This window comes from Gavia stellata, chromosome 1 (assembly GCF_030936135.1).
Source record: "Gavia stellata isolate bGavSte3 chromosome 1, bGavSte3.hap2, whole genome shotgun sequence".
NCBI lineage: Eukaryota > Metazoa > Chordata > Aves > Gaviiformes > Gaviidae > Gavia > Gavia stellata.
Window position 1 is genome coordinate 60,759,173 of NC_082594.1, and position 24,226 is coordinate 60,783,398.

The following is a 24,226-nucleotide window of genomic DNA, read 5'->3' on the forward strand; positions in this document are numbered from 1 at the left end:
CTGGTGGTCATTAGGCTTCGAATGGACAGAACCCTCCTCCTTTCGACAAAACACATTCAGAAACCCTCCAAAGGCATTAGCACTGTGTCTGCACGTACACACTCAAGCGATGCAATCTGCGTGTGCGAGTAAGACATTCCCCTGGGGCAGTCACTTACTAGAATTACTGCTGTCATCCTTGGTTCCATCGAGACTTCCATCGGGGTGCATTTGCAAGTAGTAGCCTTGCCTGCAATATAACCTGGTCACTATACCCTTGAGCTGGGGATCTGAAAGACAAACATATTTTGTCACTAGCCTCAAAACTTTTTCCAAGAGTTATCCCTACTTCTCTCACTGTAGGAGGAAGTTTGGTGAAGCAGAATTGCCGTCTTAAAAGTAAGTACTACAACAGGATGGGTCCTGATGGAGATGGATAAAAATCTCGCCGCAGAGTATTATTAGGCCAGTCGCGTGTCCTGTTCTCTGCCCCCAACATCCTTCATTATAATTAACACAGGTAAAACACAGAAAAACAGAACACCCCAAACACCCATAGTCAAAAGACTTAAACCAGATTAAGCCCTGCAAAAAATTTTGTATTTCAGCAACAAGTATAGAGCCTTACAGAAACTAACAAAATATTTTAAAACCCTACTCGTTTTATACATGTTAGTAACTTACTATATTTCACATAAGTTTTAAGGACACTTGGAGGAAAACATCTGTCTCTTTTCACTCTCTACCAAAAGTGACAAACTTCTCTGGTACAGTATTTTGCAACAGTCCCATCTGAAGAGTTCCCAAAATATTTTGCCAATCTAGAAGCAGATACAATTCACCTGCCCGCTCCCACCCCCCAGGGAATAACACCCACAGTCGGGGAAAGACATAACCCTCCATCAACAGAAGAAAACATGTGAAAAACCCCTTAGTAAGCTAAAAGTATATGGGACATTTAGTTAGCTGAATAGTTAAGCTACCCTGTTTAATACTCTTCATTTATGAAAATTGCCAAGAATTGGGCAGGGGCTGCCAAACCACAACTTTGATTCATCTCAAGGATGGTGCCTTACCAAATCACAAAATAAGCTGCTGCAGAACTGGTTCAGTGCTGAGGAAGAGGACATCTTGTCTTAAAAAAATCAACAGCACTACCTCTGTGTGATATTGGTATTTATATTGTTAAACATAAACTAATTAGGCCCAACTCCAGGCAGCCAGTACATAAGCTTCTGGGGACATTGCATTAAAAGCATCTATGTTGTGTCATGCTTAGCTCTGCAATAGTGAACTAAAATCATACAGACTTGGAGACAGATATGTAATAAAATGAACAGGTGAATGTCTAAGGAAGACAGAAATTATTTCCATGCAACCCTGTGGCCAGAATATAAAATCCTCCTTGAATTTGTGTATAATTGCTCTCACAATGAATTATACTGGGTTACTTACACAGTATCCTAAGGGGAAGTGAAAATAAACGCTAATAAACAAAACTGCCTCTGAGTGGAATGCTCTGAAGCTTTCTATAGAGGCGCAGTTCAATTAATGATTATGACAATGTTTTCTTGAATATCCAAATTACAAAGTCATACTAAACAATAATCCCATCTAAATTAAAAATATAAGATTAAACTGTAAATATGATAAAAACTGTTACTGTAAATATTAATACTGTAAGACTTTTGAGGCATGGAAATAAATAATATAAACATTTGATGATCAACATGTAAGCACATTACAACTTCTTTTTTTTCTTTTAAGTGCAAATTTTGCTTTCCATGAATTTTTACATTAGCAAAAGTTTCTCTGTCTTTATATAAGAATACTCAGAAACAAATATTTTTAAAATTTATAAACTGAATAAACTGTATTTTCTTTGAAAGTACTGTCTCAATCAACTTCATCGGGCAACTCAAAAGTATTTTCATAATTTAAAAATGAAAAGTGAGCTCCTCTTACACAGGCACTATTCCTATCAACGCATGCTTTCAACATGCACTTCCAAATTGACGATTTTAAACATACTTGCTTTACATGTATTAAAAGACTAAAGAAAATTGTTAAAAAATATTATTAAAATAATTCTTTATCATCACTTCTAGCTCAAAGAAGTATCATAGGAAGGCAAAATACAGTCAATTCATTATCACCAGCTGTTTACATCTACTGCTTCAATGGAAAAATGTGAAACTTCGAAGCGACTTTCAAAGTTGTTCTTTATACTTATTCTATTCATTTTTAAAATTCACAAATAAAATCTACTTTCTAACAGGAAATTGCACAATCATTTCTCTGTGTTTTTACCAAAAGCATTATTTAAATTCAACCCTGCTTTACCAGCTATCCAAAATTATATCTGAACGAAAATATTTTGGTGGATAGCTATGCATTTCAGCTAGAATTTCAGGCTATGTGTGATGAGACAGGGTATGAATTCCCTTTTTATTTGTTCACTCAAGTCCAAACACAGCAAAATAATAACTATTATAGCAGGAGACCAGAGGATGCCAGTCATGTGTTATATTTCACTTGTATACAGTTTTAATGGTTTCATTTGTCTAACAACTGAACAAAACTGTCCCAAAACATGGCTCTTTCACTTGAATGTTTCATTGAAAACTGGCATTTACTACTAATAATGTGATACTAATTAATACTTTCATTGTGCAAAGTAGATCTCTGTAGACTAATAAATGGCAAAAAAAAAGTCTTTTTTTCCCATGAAATGTAGCAACTGAAACTTTCTTTTTACTTTTTTCCTGTGCATTATTGGAACCTTTTCCACCCACCCTCCTAAGAACATCTTTTCTACCGTAAGTTCCCACCTGTCCTTAGCAAGAGTAAAATTCTTATTCCTGACAAGTAATTTAATCATGCATTTTTTACTATTTCTTGATCGTAGTATTTAGTTAATATATATCACAGCACTTCAGATCTACAAATCAAAGTAAACAACAACTAAATGTTTTAGCTGAACAGTGCTCAAAAACCTGGGGGAACTTGACAATGAGACATGGTATTTCTTTGATCTTAGCCAAAAATAAACCCAGATTTAGTGATGGGGTTGTATGAAATGACTCATTATTCTCAATGCAAGTCATAATAGGCAACAGTCAAAAAGACTACTGCATACAGCCTCAAGGTAAATATCTCCAAGATGAAGCAGACAATCTTGTCAGGCAAGGAATTTATCTTTTCTCCTTGCAGAAAGATAAATGATTCTTTCATGTCCTTTTTGAGACATCTGGGCAGCAAGCAGAGAAGAGAAATCCGCTAGTCCCTGTATTTCTATAGGGTTTTATCTACCCATTGTCACTTAATAATATTACAGGAACAGTCTCAGCTTCAGATGTCTTACAAATGAGTTTCTCAAATCCTTCTTGACCACACTTCTTTTTTTTTTTCCTTTTACTGTCTGCTAGAAAGCAGGAGTGACCAGCAATACCCAGAAACATCAGCAGAAGACTGATGCTGCCTGTCCACAGGTGCACTGGATACATTATCTTTTTTAACTCCCACCGCAGTCATACAGGTAGGCAGACCAGCAATTTTACCTTTTACACCCCACGCATGCCTTTTTCTTCCCACATGAAAGAGAAAGGGAATGGCAAGAGAATACAGCAGAACAATAAAACAAACGAACAGGATGAGAGTAGATGACCTCACCAAAGAGTTCCTGGCTCTCATGACTTTATTATAGATATTTTGCTACTAGTTCTCTTAAAGTCCTAGCTGCCACAGTGAGGTGATTATGTGAAAAATACCATTTCTGTTTAATTTTAAACACATTGACTTCAGGGGAAAAAAAACCAAACCTGCAAACTTCACCATGGATCAAAATCAAAGGACAGTTCAACATCTACTAATGATTTTTATCGATCTTATTTTGCACCTTGACTTCTGATGTTGAACAGTTCAGCATGACTAGTCTGCAAAGCCCCACCACGGAAAGAATTATTCTGACTTGTAGTTATTAGAGATTGTCGCTAAAAATTCAATTATGTTGTACTGAATAGACAAAGCAACAGCTTCTCAAGCCTCTCTTCCACAGCAACCTGCGTGACAGCAGCCACTTGCAGCCTGCTTTTATTGCTTTTTTACCTTGTCAGTGGTGACAGCAGGATGCATGATTGCAGTTAGCATGCACACTCTGTCAGTAGCTTTTCTGATGTCCTCAACAAAGGCAGACTTTAATTAAGATGTCTTCTCTTCCCCCTCAAATAGTGGCTACAAAAATGGCTCTGGCATTAACTCATGACAGACTGAGTGCAGCTCTTGCTTTAGAATAATTATGACACTTATGTTTTGAATTAAGAATATTTTCTGTTCACAAACAGAATGGTTTTAGCATCTTCTTCCTCATTCTCACAGGCTGCCAAGACAGATCTCTTTAGAAATTTTACAGGTTTAAAATAAACAAGGGGACAAACTCATTAAATATGAGTGTTAAGGATTTTACCTTTGCGGTCAGACACAGATGAATTTACAATGCTAAAAGAACAATGGTGAATATGCCCATTATATTTCTACACCATGAAAAATTAATCCCTTAGCATCCACCAGTTTTAATTTTTAGGTTTTACCATATGAAGGCTTTTTTTGCCTGTCATTATTTACTTACTGCCTCTTTTGAGTAAAGGTACTAAATAAAAGCCTGTTTGAGCTGACAAGCAAATGCTTAATGGTGGGTTAGTCTCATATCAGCTCACATTCTTATGGAGAATAAACTGCACTATCTAGTCAATTACCAGTCTGTCACAAAATGAGTTGCTCAGCGAGTCAAATGAAAGCCAGTGTTTAGAGGTACATTCTGCTCAGATAGCATAGCATCAAACTCATTCATGTTAACAACTGGTAGCTCCAGGTTCTTCGTGTTTTACTTGCCCTTTATTCTTTGCATTTCCCTCTGCAGTTTTTACTTTTGGATATTTCAGTACTAAAAATACCATTCATGCTGGTCCAAAAAAAATCAGGCGTCTTTTTTTTTTATGATTTCTGGTGCTCCAATAATAACCATGACTTGACTGTCCTTTCTTGCTCGCTGATGTTATGACCAGCATTTGTTAGGAATCTTCTCCCTCATCTATTAAACTTTATTTGAAATATGAAAAACATTTATAATATGTATTAGGGTTAAAAAAACATCAACCCCCCAAAAAGCTGCAACCCCCCAGATTTCTTATGAAGTTGGGAAGCAAAATACCCACCCAAAGCACAGAGTGTCTCACCCACTCCAGACCTGTCTCCCAGTTAGTTCGTAAGGCCTGGCACACGTAAAAGGCCATTTTTCCTGACTTCTCACACAAGAGTACCCTGACAATAGTGTTGTGTGGAGTTTTGGACTGGGATTCTTGCAGTCTCTCTTGCTGAAGCCACTCTACTCTGCATAATAGTTAACCACCCACCACAGACGGGATTAGAGCCCATCCACCAGACCACGGTTCAAGGCAGCCTCCAGCCTTTCACTGACTTCTGCACAGAAACCTGCTGATGCTTCAGATTCATGTCTGGATACTATTCAAAACTGTAAACATGTGTCAGTACTACTTAGTATTTTAGAAACATTTTCCACTAGGCAATTCAGAAGGAGGGACGAAATCCCATGTAAAATGACATTTCCTTTTTGGATTCTCATTTCAAGTATTTTCCTGCTGTAACGCTTTTCCCAGTTTCCAAAAGTTGTCTTCTTCTCAAGCATACTGTTTATGTTTAATTGCAACAATACTCTAACAGGTACAGTCAACAGATGATCGCATTACACCCCTTTTGCCTTGCTTTTTGGCACTATTTGCATCGTCATTCCAGCACATAAAAGTGCAGGATCCTCTGATACGCATGTTACACAATTACAAAAGCAAGCTTCCTAAAGCAAGTACATAGACAATGTGGAATTCAAAATGCAGAATTTCGTACTTCATTTAAAGGTGATAAGATTCCAAATAGGCATCTAAACCCATAATGCTCCTTTATTATTAAACTCTTCAGCTGCTCTTACGATACAGCTCTTGCATTCAAAAGCTTTATATGCTCCTAACTTCATTACTTTGACTGTCCTGTCACCTGGTGTCTCAGTGTTTCTAAGTTTCTGATTGTGTTGTTTTTACTTTCTCTCATTGTTAATAGGAAGTGATAAAATAGGGACATTTATATGCTAGTGCTCTCTGATTTTAATAATAATGTTTTCAATATCTCATAATACACACCAGAAAGCTAAAATTTAATTAAAAACTTGAAAGAAAAATATTTTTTAAAGTGTTGCTCTATTCAGGGCAGAAGGAAAAAGGATATAATGTAAACTCAGAAAAGCAATAGCTTCCATTATTCCCTGTTCCCATAAGTAATAATAGTACTTATTCTGAAATGCAGTGGCTTTGTGAGCCTATTTCTCTGTGCTCACTTATTTTTCTGTCCTCACAACGATTACAGGGCAATCAACTTCGGTGTTTATTTTTAACTCTACTTTTTGTCCATTCATGCCTCACATCACAAGCTCGTCTCCCGCAGAACGTCGCTTTGAGAGCACATTTAAGAGAGACAGAGAGTCCTCCTACGTTCCTGCGCTGTCATTGTTATAGGCATTTCCACAGCCTTTATGATATTTCTTGGTAAACTATGAAAGCAAGTTGGAGTTCTGCAAAACGGTTGCTTTTCTTGAAAGCACAGCATCGTACCCTTTGTGCTGGTGCCCTTGCCTTTGTATTGCAAATGTTTTTATGTTAACTGCAAAATGTGCTCTGTTCCATCTGTGTGCACTGATGTTTTGTCTCTAGGTCTTACAATACATTTCAAACTACATGAGATTTGCTTCTTGCTACATGGTTTTACTTGAACAAATTTGATCATCAACAGAATTACAGCAACTTGCCTTCTAGCTGGGAAAATTTATATCTGTTCAGATTCACAAGATGACTGGATTTAAGACTTGTCTACAGCATAATTGTTAACAGTCTCCTTTAGCAGCCATATTATTTTTGGAGGGTATTTGTTGGAAAGGGAAGAGGTCTAGGTTGTTAAGAAAACACAGTGTTCCAAAATCACAATTTTACATGGGTATGGTAGTTTAATTTTAGTGACTTCATTTAATAATTTGTATTTCTCTTCCTACTGGACTAAATTGTACATCTCCGATGTTTCTGATCTTGCAACCCATGGATTTGTTGGGAGATCTCTCCCTAAAAGCTGCCTTCCACTGTTGACCCATGTTCCTTATAATACAATAAAATTCAATGATCTCTAATTTCTCAATGTCTAAAATATCTGATGTTATACACAGAAATGTTGAGAAGAACCTCGCCTGTACTTCCAAGCTTACTTAGATAGCACTAGTCACAGTTTAATGCATGTAACTGTTACCTGACAAGCATCATCTTCCACTGACACAAAATATCATCTTTGCAACTATATTCACTTTCTCAGTTTACTTCAAAATGCTAAAAATTCTGTTGTCTAAAGCGCCATGTTACAGCATTCTTGCTATTCCAATTTTTATTTGTTCTTTTCATTTTACATAGGCCTAAAAAATATCCTGTCTTACTGAATCTTCTTGACTTACTTAGACAAAATAATTTTCTGGTATTTTGTTTAGGACTCATTGCTATACCTGAACATCTTTGTTCTACCTGGTATTTTCTTGCTTCTGAATTCTGACAGTAAAACATTAACATCATACAAAATATTGCTTAACATTTGTCTTTAAAGCAAAAACATTAGGCAATAGATCCCAGAGTTAAGTAATTTCTGTGTCCTCATTTTTGCAACAATCTCCGCTTTGTTAGCTTCCCATAAAAAGGCCCCGTGAAAGAACAAACTTTATTTTAGTCACATTCAAAAAATACCAAGGCACCACGATGTGACAGATTCTATTACTATTTAACTTATATATAAAATTTGACTAATGCATTGCCCTTTGAATCAGTAAATAAATGGGTTTTAAGAATGAGATTTCTCTGAAGATGTCACTGAACGTTGAAAGCACAACAGGATGGCCATAGATGACCTTTCCAAATGTAACTGAATATATTTCATGTAACACCTAACTTACCAAAGAATGAATTTGATTCTCCGTTTCCTAGATAATTCATATTTTTAGAACTAAATGTTTAAACATTACATTTATTTTTACAGTCTTGACTATTTGTCTCCTATGTTGCATCACAAAGCAGTGAAATATTTGCAGTCGGCTTCTATTTCCTTCACAAACTGGCTTAGAATTAAATTTGGCAAGCACCTAAACAATCTATTTTAAAAGTATTCGAAATTATCATGGTAATGCTCAATGGAGAGAGGATAGCAGGATAATTTGCACTGCTAAGTACTAAATCCAAAACCTCAGTACATTTTCTATTCTTACATACAGGAAGCTCCATACTACCAAGTGGCAGGGGTCCTTAACTTGTTATTAACTTCATTTAATTCTTGCCAGAATACATAAAAGTGCACAAAATGAAATAGTATATTCCCTCTGCTTAGATATGCAACAGTATCATTTCTGAAATGTGCACCTCAAGAACATAGTGTATTCTATTTATTTTACTCTCTTGTGATGGCACAAAATATTGAAAGAAACCATTTGCAATACTTTCATGAAATACTACATTTTCATCTACCAACTAGCTTCAAAAGTGGAAACAAACAAATAAATTGCACTGCCAATGAACTCAGAAAAAGGAGAATTTACCTAGTTACAAAGTGATACTAGGAATTGCAATATATAGAATCATGAAATCATAGAATCATTTAGGTTGGAACAGACCTTTAAGATCATCGAGTCCAACCATTAACCTAACATTTCTAAGTCCACCACTAAACCATGTCCCTAGGCACCATGTCTACACATCTTTTAAATATCTCCAGGGATGGTGACTCAACCACCCCCCTGGGCAGCCTGTTCCAGTGTCTGACAACCCTTTCAGTGAAGAAATTTTTCCTAATAGCCAATCCAGCCTCCCCTGGTGCAACTTGAGGCCATTTCCTCTTGTCCTATCACTTGTCACTTGGGAGAAGAGACCAACACCCACCTCTCTGCAACCCCCTTTCAGGTAGTTGTAGAGAGCCATAAGGTCTCCCCTCAGCCTCCTCTTCTCCAGGCTAAACAACCCCAGCTCCCTCAGCCACTCCTCATAAGACTTATTCTCATATGATATGTCACAGACTCATTGCAGAGCAAATACACTCAGTTTTCTTTGATAGCTGAACAACATACAAGGCTTTCCTCATTTCAGGTGCAGGAGATTCCAAATAACTCCTAATGTAGCAGTCTCAATTTTTACTGCCACCACCATAAACAGATACAGTGCCACATTTTACAAAATTACAAAAAATCACAAACTGTTGTTTCCACATTAGCTGGGTTGAGTAGACTGAGCTGAGATTTGTGCAGGTTTAAACACATAAATCAGAAAGCCAATAGAAACATGATTTGTTCTTTTTCACAGTGCTAACAATTTAGTGCACAAATGTAAATTCCTGATTAATAAAACAATAAAAGCATTAAGTTGTGACTAAAGACAAATAAACCTGTTTGATACTTAAAAATAAAAATCACTCAAAAGGAAACAAAGAAGTACCAAGGAAGTTGATAAATTAATTGCATTTTAATTTAGTGTTCAATGATGTACAAAACACAGGGATTGCTTGTTTTCTTTATATCTGACAAAAAGCATTTATGATGAAAAATATGGATGAGTAAACTGACTTCCAATCTTCAAAAAAGTGAAAAAGTCAAGATTTTCCTTAATTGTACATTATATATTTTTATATATTATTATTTAATCCTTATGCTTTAACATAAATCCTCACTGTCAAACCATGTCATTCACCAACACTGTCTGAACAGATTTGTTTACAAAGACATAAAAGTCCAGCAAAATGAGAACTGTTAAACGCAAATTACATTTCAGTCCTCTTCATGAACAAGTAATATTACTGGCGATATAGGACTCCAAAGATATGTGGCCAGGATGAAAGGAAAATGGATTGAGAAATGTATAATCCCATTGTGAAAGGGAAATAAATGTATTTCCATATTATTAGTTAGAAACAGTTTTTATTTTTTCTGTATAAGGCAAGATTACAGAGGTCCCATCAGACAAGCTGAAGTCTGCACTGTTAATATGAATAAAACACTTTATTTATTTAGAAAAATATTTATTTGTGTAGGAAAGCATGAATGCACTGGCATTAATTCATATGGAAGCTCTACAAAAGAATTGTTAATATCATTATACATACAGTACCATTAATAATTATGAAACATATTTCATAACATTCCATTGCTCTTTCACAAAGGGTTGCTATTTTCAGTTTAATCTCCAAAATCTCTAACAGCAACAGAAATGAAAGCAAGGCAATATCATCAAAAACGTACAATCAAGGATTTACTGCCTTTTTTTTTTTTAACAAATTATATACCCAAGAAATGTCATGAGTTATAGGAAGCAGATTATTAAGAACTACTTGAACCAGAAAATAGCAAGTCATACTAAATATTTCAGTTGCTCTTCTGTTTTTACGGTGTAACTAAGTGTTACTCTGGAATGCTATTTAACCAGGGACCTGCTGAAGAAATAGCAGATATTTTCCTATATGTTATTCTACCGTACGCACAAGCACTTGTATATTTTATTTGCAAGAATGCAGTGAGATGGAGAGACAGAAAGAGAAGCAATGCATGGCTGCTTTGGTTTTCTGAGACCACGTTTTCCCCAAATTGTCCCTGTAAGAAAGACAAGAGTCCTGTTCAGCCTACAGACTGCAAGGCCTCATAATCTGTGGTATTAAACACAATTCAGAAATCCTAAGAGAAGCAGCTTGGAAAACTGATCTTCAGCCAGTACGACAAGAAAATAATCCCCTGTACACCGTCTGTACCATTTCTAATTCAGAATTACAGACTCATTTCTTCTATCATCGGTATGACAAAGCCGTGCCTCTTTACTGGAGGTGCTCCCTGCTTATTTTTTGAGTTTGACATTAACTTGGGCCACAACTTCAAGGTTTTTTGCCTTCTCCCTATCTCTGCTATCCAAGAAAACTTGGAATACACAGAAAGAAAACAAACTCTTTTGAAGTTACATGAACCCAGGAGCTGGGCTTTAAGGAAATCCGTAGATTTTGACACTAATGATACAGGACAGGTCACAGAAAACCATGACAGGCAGTCACTCAACAAGTCCTTTTTGAGGGACCTCAGCACGAACAGCCTTGCTTCTTTGGAACTGTTCTTGCTTCGAGACTGACTCTAGCAAGAAAAAAATACCTGTAAGTGGCAGACTCCTTTTATGCCACCTAATGCTCCTAAAGGAAAAGAAAACTACAAAAAAAAAAAGAAAGAAAACCAAACCGTTTATCCCACCTAGATTACTCTGGCTCTTTTGGAAAGGCTGTTTAGTCCAGATATTTAGCTACTAAGCAGAAACTAAGCAGAACAATACTCGTAGCATCTATAAGAAAATGAGCAGAAACACTAATAAGGAGTAAAACTTCCAATTCTCAGTCTTTTGATGATATGGTGGAGACACAGTCAGCAGAGACTACCCCAGCCTCTCACTGGCACCATGAACTAAACCTACTTTTCACATACAAAAAAAAATGAAAGTATTCTATAAAGTCTCACAAGATTGCAAATGCCCGCTAGGTTTTGGAGGAGCTCAAAGTTGGTTCACGCGTTGATGGAGACCTGCCCAAAAATACCTCAAAAACACTGAAAGGGCTTTCAATCTCTAAATCTAAATTTTATTAGAACACAAACCAGAACAAATAGCTTTTAAATATATAAACTGAAAGTGAAATTAAAATAAGTAAGAATTTTGTAAGAAATCACCCATCCTATCTAGTGTGATTTTGCAGTGATTTCTTGATTGTTTTTTTCATCCTGCTTTGCCTCCAGTCCAGCGCTCTCACCATGGAGAACTGGCTATACATCTACCACCTGTGCTTTTTTTAATCTATTCAGGTGACAGGCTCTCCTTGCCCTGTTTCTCACATCCTGACTTTAACTCCCTACCTGCTGTACTCTTCAGTCCAGCATCATTTCCCAGCTGTGCATCTCCAACTATGCTGAGCAGTGAAGAGGACGTAAGAAGACAGCCCTCCTCCCTGTTGCCCAATCACATCTCAACTTTAAAAAAAAAAACACATTTGTAAACTTAAACAAATAAAACAAATATGCCACCAGTCACATATCTCCTCCTTCACAAATTTATGGAAACACTCAGATTCTCTTCAGGCTAACTATGCACTAAACAGAAGATACAAACTCTACCTCATAGCTACCAGGAAATAATACACAGTCTGGTACAAAATTTCTGGTTGTATACACAGAAGTCTATCAGCACATTGAGGCAAAGCCACCAGCAACTTCATCAACCATCACAAGCATTTTGCAGAGTAGTGAGTCAGACTGAAGATCTATGGCAGTTCCGAATGTGTATTTTCTCCCAAGATGTGTAATACACAACTGACAAAAAAACCCAAACCAGAACATGTTCCTCAAGTTTGCTGAGCCACAACACTTCCATGACGATGGCTCCTCCCTTCACTGTCTGTATGGCCAAAACCAGTTACACCAGCATCATTCCTTGTCAAGTCCGGCATCATCTCTTAATTTATTACGGATGCCCAATTACATGTGTGAAGATAGCAAATGAGGAAAATTCCAGACCTGTCGTTGGTGTCTTCCAGTGACATAACAAGTGACATTCCTCTGATCAGGTATGGACAACTGCCCCTGAGCTAGTGATCTTGAACTCCTTCAAGGAGTGGGGAGAAACAGGCAGCTCTAGGTATGATTTCCCTCATTCTGAAGGACAGGTCAAAAATGCACCAAATGAATTACACCCAAGACAGCTTACTTACCCACCCAAAACATCTATCATGTACTCTTCAGACCTGTTCACCCCCTGGAGAGACTAATGCTCTCAACCCTTTGGACAAGCCTGTCGTCCAAGTTGAGCTCCAGGACTCAACTCCAGCCCCTGCAGACTATTCTGTTTGGACTAGACTTACGGTCTGACGCAGACAGCCACTCATTCACTCTTACGTTGTGTTGTGTTAGGAGACCCACCTATACTATAAAAATGCAGCCATATGGGCACAACTAAATTTAAACTGGTTTGCTCAGCATCCTCAACTATCAGCTGCTGACTTTTCTCACACCAGGGTTTCCACTCCACCCTTTAATTTGAAGCTTGTCCTGAAAACTGCTTTACAGAACATACACATTCAACTAGCATGTTTCAAACAGAAATCAAGAGCAATTTTATTCTCCAGATCCATTTGCTTGTACTGCAGCAGTATCTTGTTAGCCCCAGTGAAGACTGAGGCGCTACCGTGCGAGCCAGCATTCAGAAGAGCCAACAGGTATGCTCCTAAAGAACAAATTACATTTTCTGAGTATTAATATTAAACTCTCTTTAAATCGCCTACATTTCCTACACATTTATTATACCGACAACTTAAATGTTATTTGAAGCTGAAAGGTTAGAGATTGAAAAGCAGGAAATTTCTCCCCGGGATTGCCACAGCAACTTTTGCCCGCGCCTGGCGACGCTGAAGTGACAGCACTGCTATTAGCCCTCGTCACTGAGCAGCTGCACCAAGTGGCGCAAATTTTACTCTGTAATAGTGTCCTAATGACAGCCTTCGACTGAATGTTTCAGCTTTCTTTAGCTTCACAGCCCCGGGGCCTGAGCTTTCCAAGGCCGGGGCGAGGCTGGCAGCCCGCAGTGCAGGTCTCAGCCGGGCGGACTCCCCTCGGCTGCGGGCTGGTCGGGGGGCTGGTCAGCAGGCTGGCAGACTAACTTCAAAACTCAGCGTAGTGTAAAAAAATTGCTGCCTGTCCTCTTTTTGTTTTCTAACCCTCACGTGCTCTTACTTGGGCTGTCTGATGTGCAGCCCAAGGGCTGCTCCTCTATACTGTAACCAGAGGTGTTGCTAGTGCTTCACGTGTAATACTGCAAGTGAGGTGCTGCACGGTTTAGTATCATAACACATCTCCAGTGCGTATTTACATACACTTCAAAAACAACGTAGCATGGCAGGAAATACCTAACACTTTTACTTTTTATCAGGACACAAATTCAAGCCTCTCCAGCTCCTAAGTGCAGCCAGAAAAAAAAAAAAAAAAACAGAAAGGATATTACTAATTCAGAAAGCTGTCCAAAATTAATCTACTTCTTTTCAACCAAGCTCACATTATAGTGGAAGTCCGTGTTTATTTTTCAGAGGCCTTTGACGTAGTTCTCTATTTCTACACTCAACACAGCAGAAATCTCCAACATAACTCTTGTTCAGATTCCACACATAAGCCAAACTCCCTTTTCTACACACAGAGAGGAGGGGCGTGTATGGGCCTTGATTATGCTTTATTAGGTTCTTCACTAAAATCTGTGTCAGTGGCCCCGTCAAGTGGGTGACACTTGATTTTTCTAAGAAACTATTTTTAGCTGTATGCAAAGTGCGGGTTTACCAGAGAAGAAAGAGGAGGAAAGAGGAAAGAGAAGGTAAAAGCTCCCACTGCCCCGACTAATGCACTGTCAGCTCTGCGCTGCTGCAAAACTCACCCGCTATCTTTTTTAATGCGTATTTTGCAGGCAAACCAGAAATCTGCTGCTTTATAATCAAAGCGTCACTTCAGCTGTTTCTAGGGAACATAACAAGACAGCAAAGGAAGCGCAAGACATTGGAAAGCAGCTGAGCAACGACTTCGCTTTCAGCACAAGGCCTGAAGATGCTGGGCCATTCCCTACCTAAGGTAACCATACGGCTCTTGCCACTGTATTGTCAGAGAAACAGAGGGGTTTTTCAGCGGGTGCTTCCTTGTTGGAACAGTAAGTAGAGAAGTAGTGGCAACTCACCTTACTGAGAAGGACTGACACACATGGCTCAGAAACTATTTATGCTGTATGACTTCAGGTTCCTAAGATGAGCGCCCTAACTCGTGCTCTGAAAGGTCATAAACTACTTAGGGCGTCCAATGCTGAAGACAGAAGTCCGAACCTGGATGATGTGAATAAAGGAACCATGGTGTCACCCAGGATGTTTACAAATGAAAAAGGACTTGGATCTGAGTCTCCACAGCACCAACAACTGCCTGGAAGTAGGATGGCTGGCCTTTGGTTTTAGAACCAAGATCAGCAAATTTTTTTTTTTTTTTGTAGTTTACCAAAATAAAAGAAAAAGAAACCTTGAAATAAAAAGCAAAACCAAATGGATTAAAAGCTTTTCAATTCTTCTATAATAGGCCAAAGTGAGCAATGGTGTACCACTGGCACTTGAAAAAACATTGGGTCACAACAAACAAAATCATCGATAACTCAGAGTTCAAATCCTGCATTTCCTGACAAACCAAATACTTAACTCAGTCAAAGAGTAAATATTTCATTTCAAAGATGTTTGCAATTTTATAATTTTAAAATTAAATTGACTAACAACTTGAAATAGAGACTTGCTTCAAAACTGGAATAATAATAGTAATAAAAATAGTAAAATGCCTATCTGAAAATAAAAGGCTTACTCCAGATTGCTTCCAGGTTCACCCCTTTTCCCTATAAAGAGCAGCATGGTTAAACTAATATGTTTGTGAAGACTCTTTTGTTGCTTTGAGTTCTACATTTTAGAATCAACAAGCTTGCAAAGAAAAGTACCTTTAAAAATAGCCCTGTCCTACCAAATACCCCATCTAATGCAGAGGCATACAAATCCTTTCCACCGGAGCTAATGGGATCAATTCTGTGGCTTCTGGTTTCACCTTCCAGCATAGTTCTGATGTATGTGAAAGGACCCAAAACCTAAAGACCTCTTCATAGATATATGCCCTATTTGGAAACACGGAGACACCGAGGAAGCAGAGTATTGTTAGCAGATTCAAATTCTCTTAAGAGCAGAATCTACACCCTTCCCATTGGGAAAGTGTCATGCACTCAGAGAGGACAAGTGTCCTCTATTGAATTTCCTTGGCTGCTTCCTGAAATCTCCAGATGTCCAGCTGTAATGCAAAGATAACCAAAGTTAGTTTTTAATTTCTTCCCAAAACTGCATCACAAATTGCCCCTGTATTTCTACTTTGCATTTTTAATTTTTAGTACGTGGTTAGTTTTGAATATTTTGACATAAATATTTTAAAGGCCATACAGTTATTCATTGAAATTATGATTCAAGTTCAAAGTAAAGATAAGCTGCTTCCTTTATATCTAGGTTTAAAAAATTGTGGTAGCTACGAGATTTTGTATGTGTCCTGTTGATTACAACATTCTGTAGACTCTACTTAATATAATATAACGCTGGGACTCTAGCAGCATGAAGAAGGGGAGGACGGACCTGTGGGCAAAGCCTAGAGGTCTCAGTCAGGAGAGGAGTGTGGGTCAGGCTCCACTTCAGAGGGGACTGGGCTGGTCCAGAGCACTGGGGAATGTTCTGGAGGAGGATGAGCAATGGCCTCATATTGCAAAGTCACAGTATAAAGACCCTGCTGCCAGCAGATTTCCAGGCAGAGTCTAAACACAGGAGATCAGCATCACCCTCACTTTACAGACAGCAAAACAGAAGCACAAAGATGAGAGAGGGTTTGTCCAAAGTGGCAATAAAAATTAGGTTTTCTGCATCTTAGTCCAGGATGTAGATGCCCCTACCAGGCTATACAAAAGGACTTAGTATGACTGGAAAAGACACAATTAACAACTGCATAGACAGAAACCGCTATTTACAAGCATGTCAGAGGCCAATTACTACCCTGAGTTTTACATTAAATTGAGTGTGTTTATTTGTGTAAGACAGTATTAATCCCACTGTTGAGGCAAATGGAAGGATTTTAATAGAGGAATTTAAAGTGGGGCTAGTGAAGGCAAGGGGAAAAGGCTTGCCACTGGTAATAAAATAAATAGATGTCAGTGCAAATAGACATCACTTATTAGAAGCCTTCTATCCGTGTAGCAGAATGACAGCTTATAAAATCTTTCCCCAGCGCTTTAATATCTAGTGTTGAATATAACTGGAAGGGAAAAAAAAAAAAGAAACCTTGTCAACAGTTTCCAAAGAATTCCAAATAAAATAATCTGCTATAAAATTATATTTTGGACAATTCATGCTAACTACTGGATACGTGTTGTTCAGAATAAATAACTTCTCCGTGGAATCAGCTCCTTTGAAAAGTCACAAAGCATTTTAACAGCAGTGATTGTACATTGTAAATAGCTCTAAGACTTTCCTTAAACTTCTGAGACATTTAAAGCTGAGTAACCTGGAAATTAGTATGAAGATTACCTTACACAGTGTTGGGACACCAGCAAACACCTTAAATGTTGAAGTTCTCAAAATCTCCTAAATAACTAAATATTAATAAATGCTTCATGTTTCTTCCACAGAAATGTCTGTACTCCAGTCATGTTAAAAGAAGATAAATGTTAATAGTGAGACCTAAAATTAAGATAATGAGAATTTTGTGGATCAATACAAGTGGAAGGGAGACAACTGCAGGTAAATATTGGGGAATTTTAGACTTCAGAATCTACTTTTTGGTGTCTACATAGCAAGAATTTGCATTCAATCAGGTGAATCTCATTCCAAAAGTCTAGAGAAGCTCCACGGCCACCAATTCATTGGTTGGAAAACATACTTTGTTTTTCCTGGAACTTCAGTGGAATCAAAATATCCCAGAAAAATATTCTGATTCAATGGTAAATGACCACAACAAATAATCAATGATGTAACAGGTGACTGTAATTAAACTTCTCTGGGAAATGTTGTGAGTCATCTGAATCCAGTCAATATCAAAATCCTTTGAAATGCCATCCTGAAGGCAGAACTTTTTCAAAGCTGGTCTTAACAGAAAATTATTTCCTACTAGGGAGAACAGGAAAATGTGCTTAGTAACTCTGTTTCTCTCCAAAGAACTTAAGATGACTACCTTAAAGTCAGAAGTCTAAGGAAACACATGGTAATAGTTAAACCTTCCCTGAAAGACACACCTGAAGGGGAATAGACCCTCTGCTTTTGTGACACTCACCTGTAGCATTCCAGAAGTGAAATTACTTCCCTGTCCTACTTCATATCTGTCTTATGCAGCCCCTTGAAGAAACAAGGTTATGAGATCCTTCAACACCAACAAGCAGATTGCATAAAGATCTAGCTCCCTATCATAGTGTACAAGTAACAGCAGTGTACAGGTGCCACGGGTATTCAACTAGTCCAACTGATATCCAAAATCAGCATATGGATGTGGGAAAATGCATAACGTAAACCTCAAGGGGATGAAGTTTATGCCTTTGTTTAGCAGAAAATGTTTCTAAGACATTGTTTTGTTTATCTGCCTAGCAAACATTCAGAAACAGCTGATGAAATACAGATTCTCCTGTGCTCTGCAGTAATCCTCTTTTCACCTCATCAACCAAGAATGAGCTTCTAGCTCTGCAACTGTCCTACAACTACCATCACTCCACACCACTAAACACTCTCTGATAATGTCCTGGCATTGGTAACAGATGTCAGTCATCTCTTATCTGACTACGACAACGTATTCTGAAAAAGATTTCCAGCTAGAATTAAGGAGAAACTAACGTTCCCGTCATAAAATACTTTTTCAGGGTAAAGCCCAGAATAATGCTTTCTTCAAGAAAAATTAAAAAGAAGGGAAAAACAATACCAGAGTTACTCACACAGGAATAACTAGCAACCTGGCAATCAGCACCCACTGGAGATTCAGGTTAAAGACTTTCTGTCTGAACTGAAGAGAGCAGGAACTCAGACTTGAAATGTCCACTTGGTAGGAGAGTGCTCAAGCCACAGAGCTGCTTGTTACATGCTGGGGTTTAATAAAAAAAGGCTCCAGCCTCAAGACACTTTTCCAACAGAAATTTTAACGAAACTATCCTGTTCTGATGGAAGCTTGACATTTGGCCAAACCTGACAGAACAGCAAAGCAGTTTCAGGTAAAATCAAAATATCAGTCCAACAACATCTACCAGAAGGTCAGAAAAAATGTAGCTCATCTGCCTAGGACGAAGGATTACTGCAGACATGAGAGAATTTCACTTTACTTGCTCACCATAAAATATTTGGTTAATTCTTTTCTCCTTCCCCTGATGATCATATACAGTCCTAAAGAACTGCTTCACTTTTTTTTTTTAAAAAAGGAATTATAGTTACAATCATAAAGAACAAAGCAAAATGCAACTGAACATAGCACAACAAAAGGTCACTTGAGTGAGTCACAAAATAAATTACCCAGATCTTCTAAAGAATCTCTTATTCATTAGGGCAGAGTTTCACTACTGCTACAATAGCAATAGAGAATCTCAAATTTAGCGCACACACACATGCACCATTTCACCCTCTCCAGCAGAGGTGAAACCTACTTACCACTGTCATCACTCCTTTGTCATTATGTGAAAACACAAAGTGGCACAAACCCTTACAAAATTTATGTTCAGTAGAGCTACTAAAAATAAATCCTAGCTAAATTAAGCTATTTAATTTGTTAAAACATACTTTTAACTCATTTTGCTAAACCACATACCATACTTATCTCTGCTTCCTTATAATGATGACTGGAACTTTCTAACCTACACAGCTCTTGATGTTAAACCTAGTATGTTGCTGTGCCTCCGCATCTGAAGTTTGGCATGTTTGCTTATATTTGATAGTGTAACTCCTCTAAGAATGTAAGCTAGAAGACCAATGCAATGTACTGCAATCTGTCTGGATGCCAAACATGACTCATTTTAGTAAGCATCCAGTAAAACTTCCACTAACAGCACAATTTTAGTTGTGTTTTAAATCAAGTCTGATTCTTTACAAGACAAATAATAGCTTGATCACTGTTGTGCTTTTTTTAAAAGCTTCCATTCAGACAAAACGTCCCAGTATTTAGTTCTAATATGCCATAGCAGTTTAATGAATCCATAGGTATCTTTCCTTATATTAAAAAAAAGTGAACGTGAACATAAAGGCAGATGTATTTTTGATTCACCTTTAACGTATAGAAAGACAAGTATTTGCAGAGATGGTTTTATCCTTTGGAAAGACAAAACTACCTCTGTCTTTAATTGCAGCAGGAAATATTTCTGTTCTTCTTCCAAAACTATGAACTAAGTAACCTTGTATCCACAAGATTACTTGGAAAGATACATTTTTTATAACCTTTTTTTCTCTAAAAGTTCCTAAAACTAGTACTAAGGTCATCCTAGTTTCTCAAATAGAAGAATACAAACATTCCCATGAATATTATTTTCCCCCTTCAAATCTCCTAAGTACAAAGAACATAACCTTCCCTTTAAAATATATGAATTACAGGAAATACAGAATGCAGCGTACAGGTTTCACTGTCCCTCACTACATCTCACATAGCTTGCGTGGCTCTATCCATACTCCCGTCCCTGGCAATATCTGATCTTCATGCATCTACTAAGGACCATCAGGAATGAAATGCAGTATTCTTTCACTATCAGTCAGGTGTGTTTGGAAAGAAGAAATCAGGGACAAAAACCATCTGGAAATGGAAAGGTGTGATGAAAAAATGAAGGCAATCCAATACAGGTGATGAGGGGGTTTTAGGCAGTGTCATATATCTTACCGCACTTAAGATTCCACTAAGCTCATTTTATATGGCTTAGGCAAACTAAACCAAAATTAACAGCATGGACCATGCTGCAATTTTTACCAGTTCATTCCTCACTGGTCCATTTCAGCAGTAGTGTAGAAAGGGATCAGGTGCAGGTATAATGGACAGGGTCATAAAAGTCCTGAGTGTTAGCAGCTCTGAAGTTTCCATAGTTAAAGCTATACCATTAAAACCTACAAATGTAAACAAGGCCAGAGGGACATCAGACTCATCAACAGTTAATGCACAGAAATGTGCTTTTGCACAGCGCTAAATGCATTTTTTCCTCATCAAAAGTCTGTTCGTGTATCTACTACTGCCAGGGCTACTTCTAATGTGCTGTAATGGCTGTTCTCACAGCCTTGCTTGCTAGTTCCAGTGGTGAACTCAGAATGAGGAGCAAGTTCTGCAGCTTCATATGCTAAAATTAAAATCTCAGTCTTGAAAGAGACATGTAACTTCTGTACATCCAGAAATTAGCAAAATGGAATCCAAGTCTCTGATTTTGTTTACCAAAACCTGTACAAAAGTTGGTTATGGTCATCAGCAGGTTCCAAACTTGCAATCCCAGAATCAACTGGCTATATTTTATTTTCCCTTTACAGAACTGAAACTAATTCCAACTCTCTGTCTGTTTTAGTAGGAGAATCCTGTAAGAAAAATAAACTCAGTGAAATACACTGGGGATACAGGGATAGACCTGAAGCGAAGAGTTGTTTTGCTGCATTTCTAGATTGTTTGTCTTTAAATGTCTCTCCACCCGTAGCAAAGCCTGACTTTGCTGCCAGCTCCACTCCACTGACTGAAATTACATAATTGCTGTCAGGTATTTGGTTGTCACAAAGCAACTGTTATTCCCCTTGGTTGTGTTTTAATACATGAAACCACAGGATCATGGCAGATAAGAGGCATTCCAGAACTAATAAAATTAAAGTTAAATAATTCATATTACAGTACTTTCTGAATAAGTCTTGTATCCCTACCGTAGTTTTTTAGATGGAACAAAGTATGTATAGCTCATTTGTTTGGGGTTTTTTTTCCCCCTCAGATAATCAGGTATCTTACCAATATGGCTATGCAGTACTGCCCAGTCAGGATGTGTCTTGCTAAAACAGGCTTTGACTGGAAATGCTGTTCTGACAAAATAGAAAATACAGCACGCTTTGCAGTGAAAAACTCCACAAAGCTAAATATCAGTTTGTTTTCCCAGATGACAGTACAGTCATTTTCTGAACAGCTTTGTTTAATAAGTTGTTGGTATTACTACTAGTCTGATTTCCAAGCCAAAGCTTTTAAGCAGCCAGAGCAGTTTCTGATGCACTGCTATGTCCTTCTGTTAGGAGCTGCTTATGAAGCAGACCACAAACCACTTCTGCTCTACTTTTGGGTTTTGAGGGGTCTCAAGGTGTGGGCCTAAGGCAACATGCCTTCCAGCGGTCTAAGCTTTGTCACAGCACAGCCAAGGATACCCCTCACCTACATCAGATAGTCATACCCTTCTCCTCAAGAGTGCAGGTGTTTGTGGAAGCAACATCCCCACTGTACATATATCTTGGCACAGCAGTCACATAAATATCCGGAACAACCTTAACATCTAATATCATAACTGACCTACATGTGTTATGTATCTATAGCTGCATCCTCTTGCTAGGATAGTCAAAACAACTTCTTCTCTCCCTTCTACTGTTTTTTCTAATTCAATTTGCAGACACATATTTACCCAAGCGGCATATAAGCACTATGGTATCTGTTTCACTGCTCCCAGTGGAGCGAGAGGTGAGACCCAGCACTGGTTGATCTTACTGTAGTGACTGAGCAACAGCCTCATGGCTAGCTTTCCTTCAGCCTTACATTCACAATGCAGAAGGATGGCAGCAAAAATCCCTGTAACTCCAAATGGCAGGACTGAGCAACTGTGTGTTGGGGTGGTTGGAAAACCTTTCAAAAGCATCTCTGCTGAAGTTTACAGGCAAAGGTGGTAGCAAATGGCTTTCAGAGCTATAGAAATTCAAAGTTCTCCTTCCCCTGTGAGAACGCAAATAGGAAAATTTCTCCCTTGCTCCAAATAAGAGTCTGAATGACCCCAGTAAAGAAAATCTCTTCAATCTTCTCATCTTCCCCTGAAATAGGAGCTTAGATACCAGTAAATAAATAGACAAACTAACAATATTCAGAATTAGCTCACTGATCAACTGCCTCACAATTGTTTAAAAAACACTGATCCAGTGCCTTCCTACAAAGAGAGAAGAATAAACATAACTAGTCACACACTCCAAGTGCGGAAAGCCCAACTGAATCCAGTAGCAGAAAGACCAAGGTCCAATTCATCATGAAAACATTCTCTCAAACCTCAACAAGGGATACAAGGCCAAAAAAAAAAATACTGGTATTTCAACAGTTGTCCCCTAAAGACACTTTTCTGTTTCCATGGCAGTAGACAGTAGAGTCCAAAACTGTGTAATTTTCATGTTACTTAGAAAAAAAAGCCTTCACAGGGATAGAAATTCAACCTGATAACCAAATGGAGGCATTCAGGACTCACCGAGCTGTCAATGTATTACAGCCACTGTGTGAGACATTGCTGATACCATGGCAGAAGTGAAGAAACATTTTTTCACCTCCTACACAGCTATGACATAGCTCTAAAAAAGAACTGAGTATGACACAATCTATTGGACTCAGGATGAGATTTGCGCCATTAGCCCTCTGGTGTCACATCTGAACTGCTCTGGAAAATAAACAGCATACACCCAAATTGTTCCTATGTAATAGCACACATCTATCTGGAAATCAACTGGCACTAACACCATTATACATATAAACTATTACACAAACAAAAACTAGCTGCATCTCATATAAATAGAGTAAATAGAATAAAAATAAATAGCAAATACTTAAAGACTATTTCTATGTCAGGTTTTGTCTGTAGTAGTCTGTGTCATCCTTCATACGATTAATGGCAACAAAAATACCTAAAAAGAAGCAAAACCTTTTTGCTGCTTCAGGCTCCAGATGTGGCTGGTTTCCCTACCGTAATTAAGAACTGAAGTTATTCACACTTACATAAGTAAGAAGCCTAAACTCAAAGATACTGCTCCAAACAACCCCAATTATGTCCTGGATGGATACTAATATGAAGACAGAAATAATTTAAAAATTAAAAATTACATTGTCTTTACAAGTCCATTTAATCTAGGAGTCCTTACATCTCTAGTCAGGTTGCTCAGGTGCATTCAACTTACCCTTTCCACACTTTAACATGATTGAATTTTCTTAAAGTTTAGCCAAAATTTGCAGTCAATGCTTTTGGAATAACAGTATTAGCAATTTACCAGCAATGCATTCCCCACTCAGCTATGTATACTCCACCCTTATACTACTTATACCTAAACACTCATTAGCAAAGAATAGAAAACAGGCTTATCTTCTTTACATCCCTCCCTATATTTAAAACAAATGCCAACTGTGAAAACTGAAATACCGATACTGTGTGAAGTTGGTAATGAGCTGACAAAATTGCAGTTAAGAACCTCTAAGAATAAAATTTTTTTAAGGTAAGATTCACTATGTTCCTCATACTTGTGCCACTCAGGCTGCTTAAACCATGGGGTTTTTAGCTGCTATTATTGGAGCGCTGCAAGTGGAGAG

At 37.9% G+C, this 24,226-nt stretch overlaps 1 protein-coding gene across 6 annotated transcripts in view; it reads right to left on the reverse strand.

The window, feature by feature from the left end:
* Positions 1-24,226, reverse strand: part of FGF14 (fibroblast growth factor 14) — a 418,620-nt gene that overhangs the window by 105,487 nt on the left and 288,907 nt on the right. For 4 of the 6 annotated variants that reach the window (XM_059835807.1, XM_059835824.1, XM_059835840.1 and 1 more), the window contains exon 2: positions 159-269. The exons of the other annotated variants lie outside the window; for them this stretch is intronic. In XM_059835807.1, coding sequence (XP_059691790.1) covers positions 159-269 — 111 coding nt within the window. The remainder of the gene's footprint in view (positions 1-158; positions 270-24,226) is intronic. 6 annotated transcript variants of the gene reach the window in all.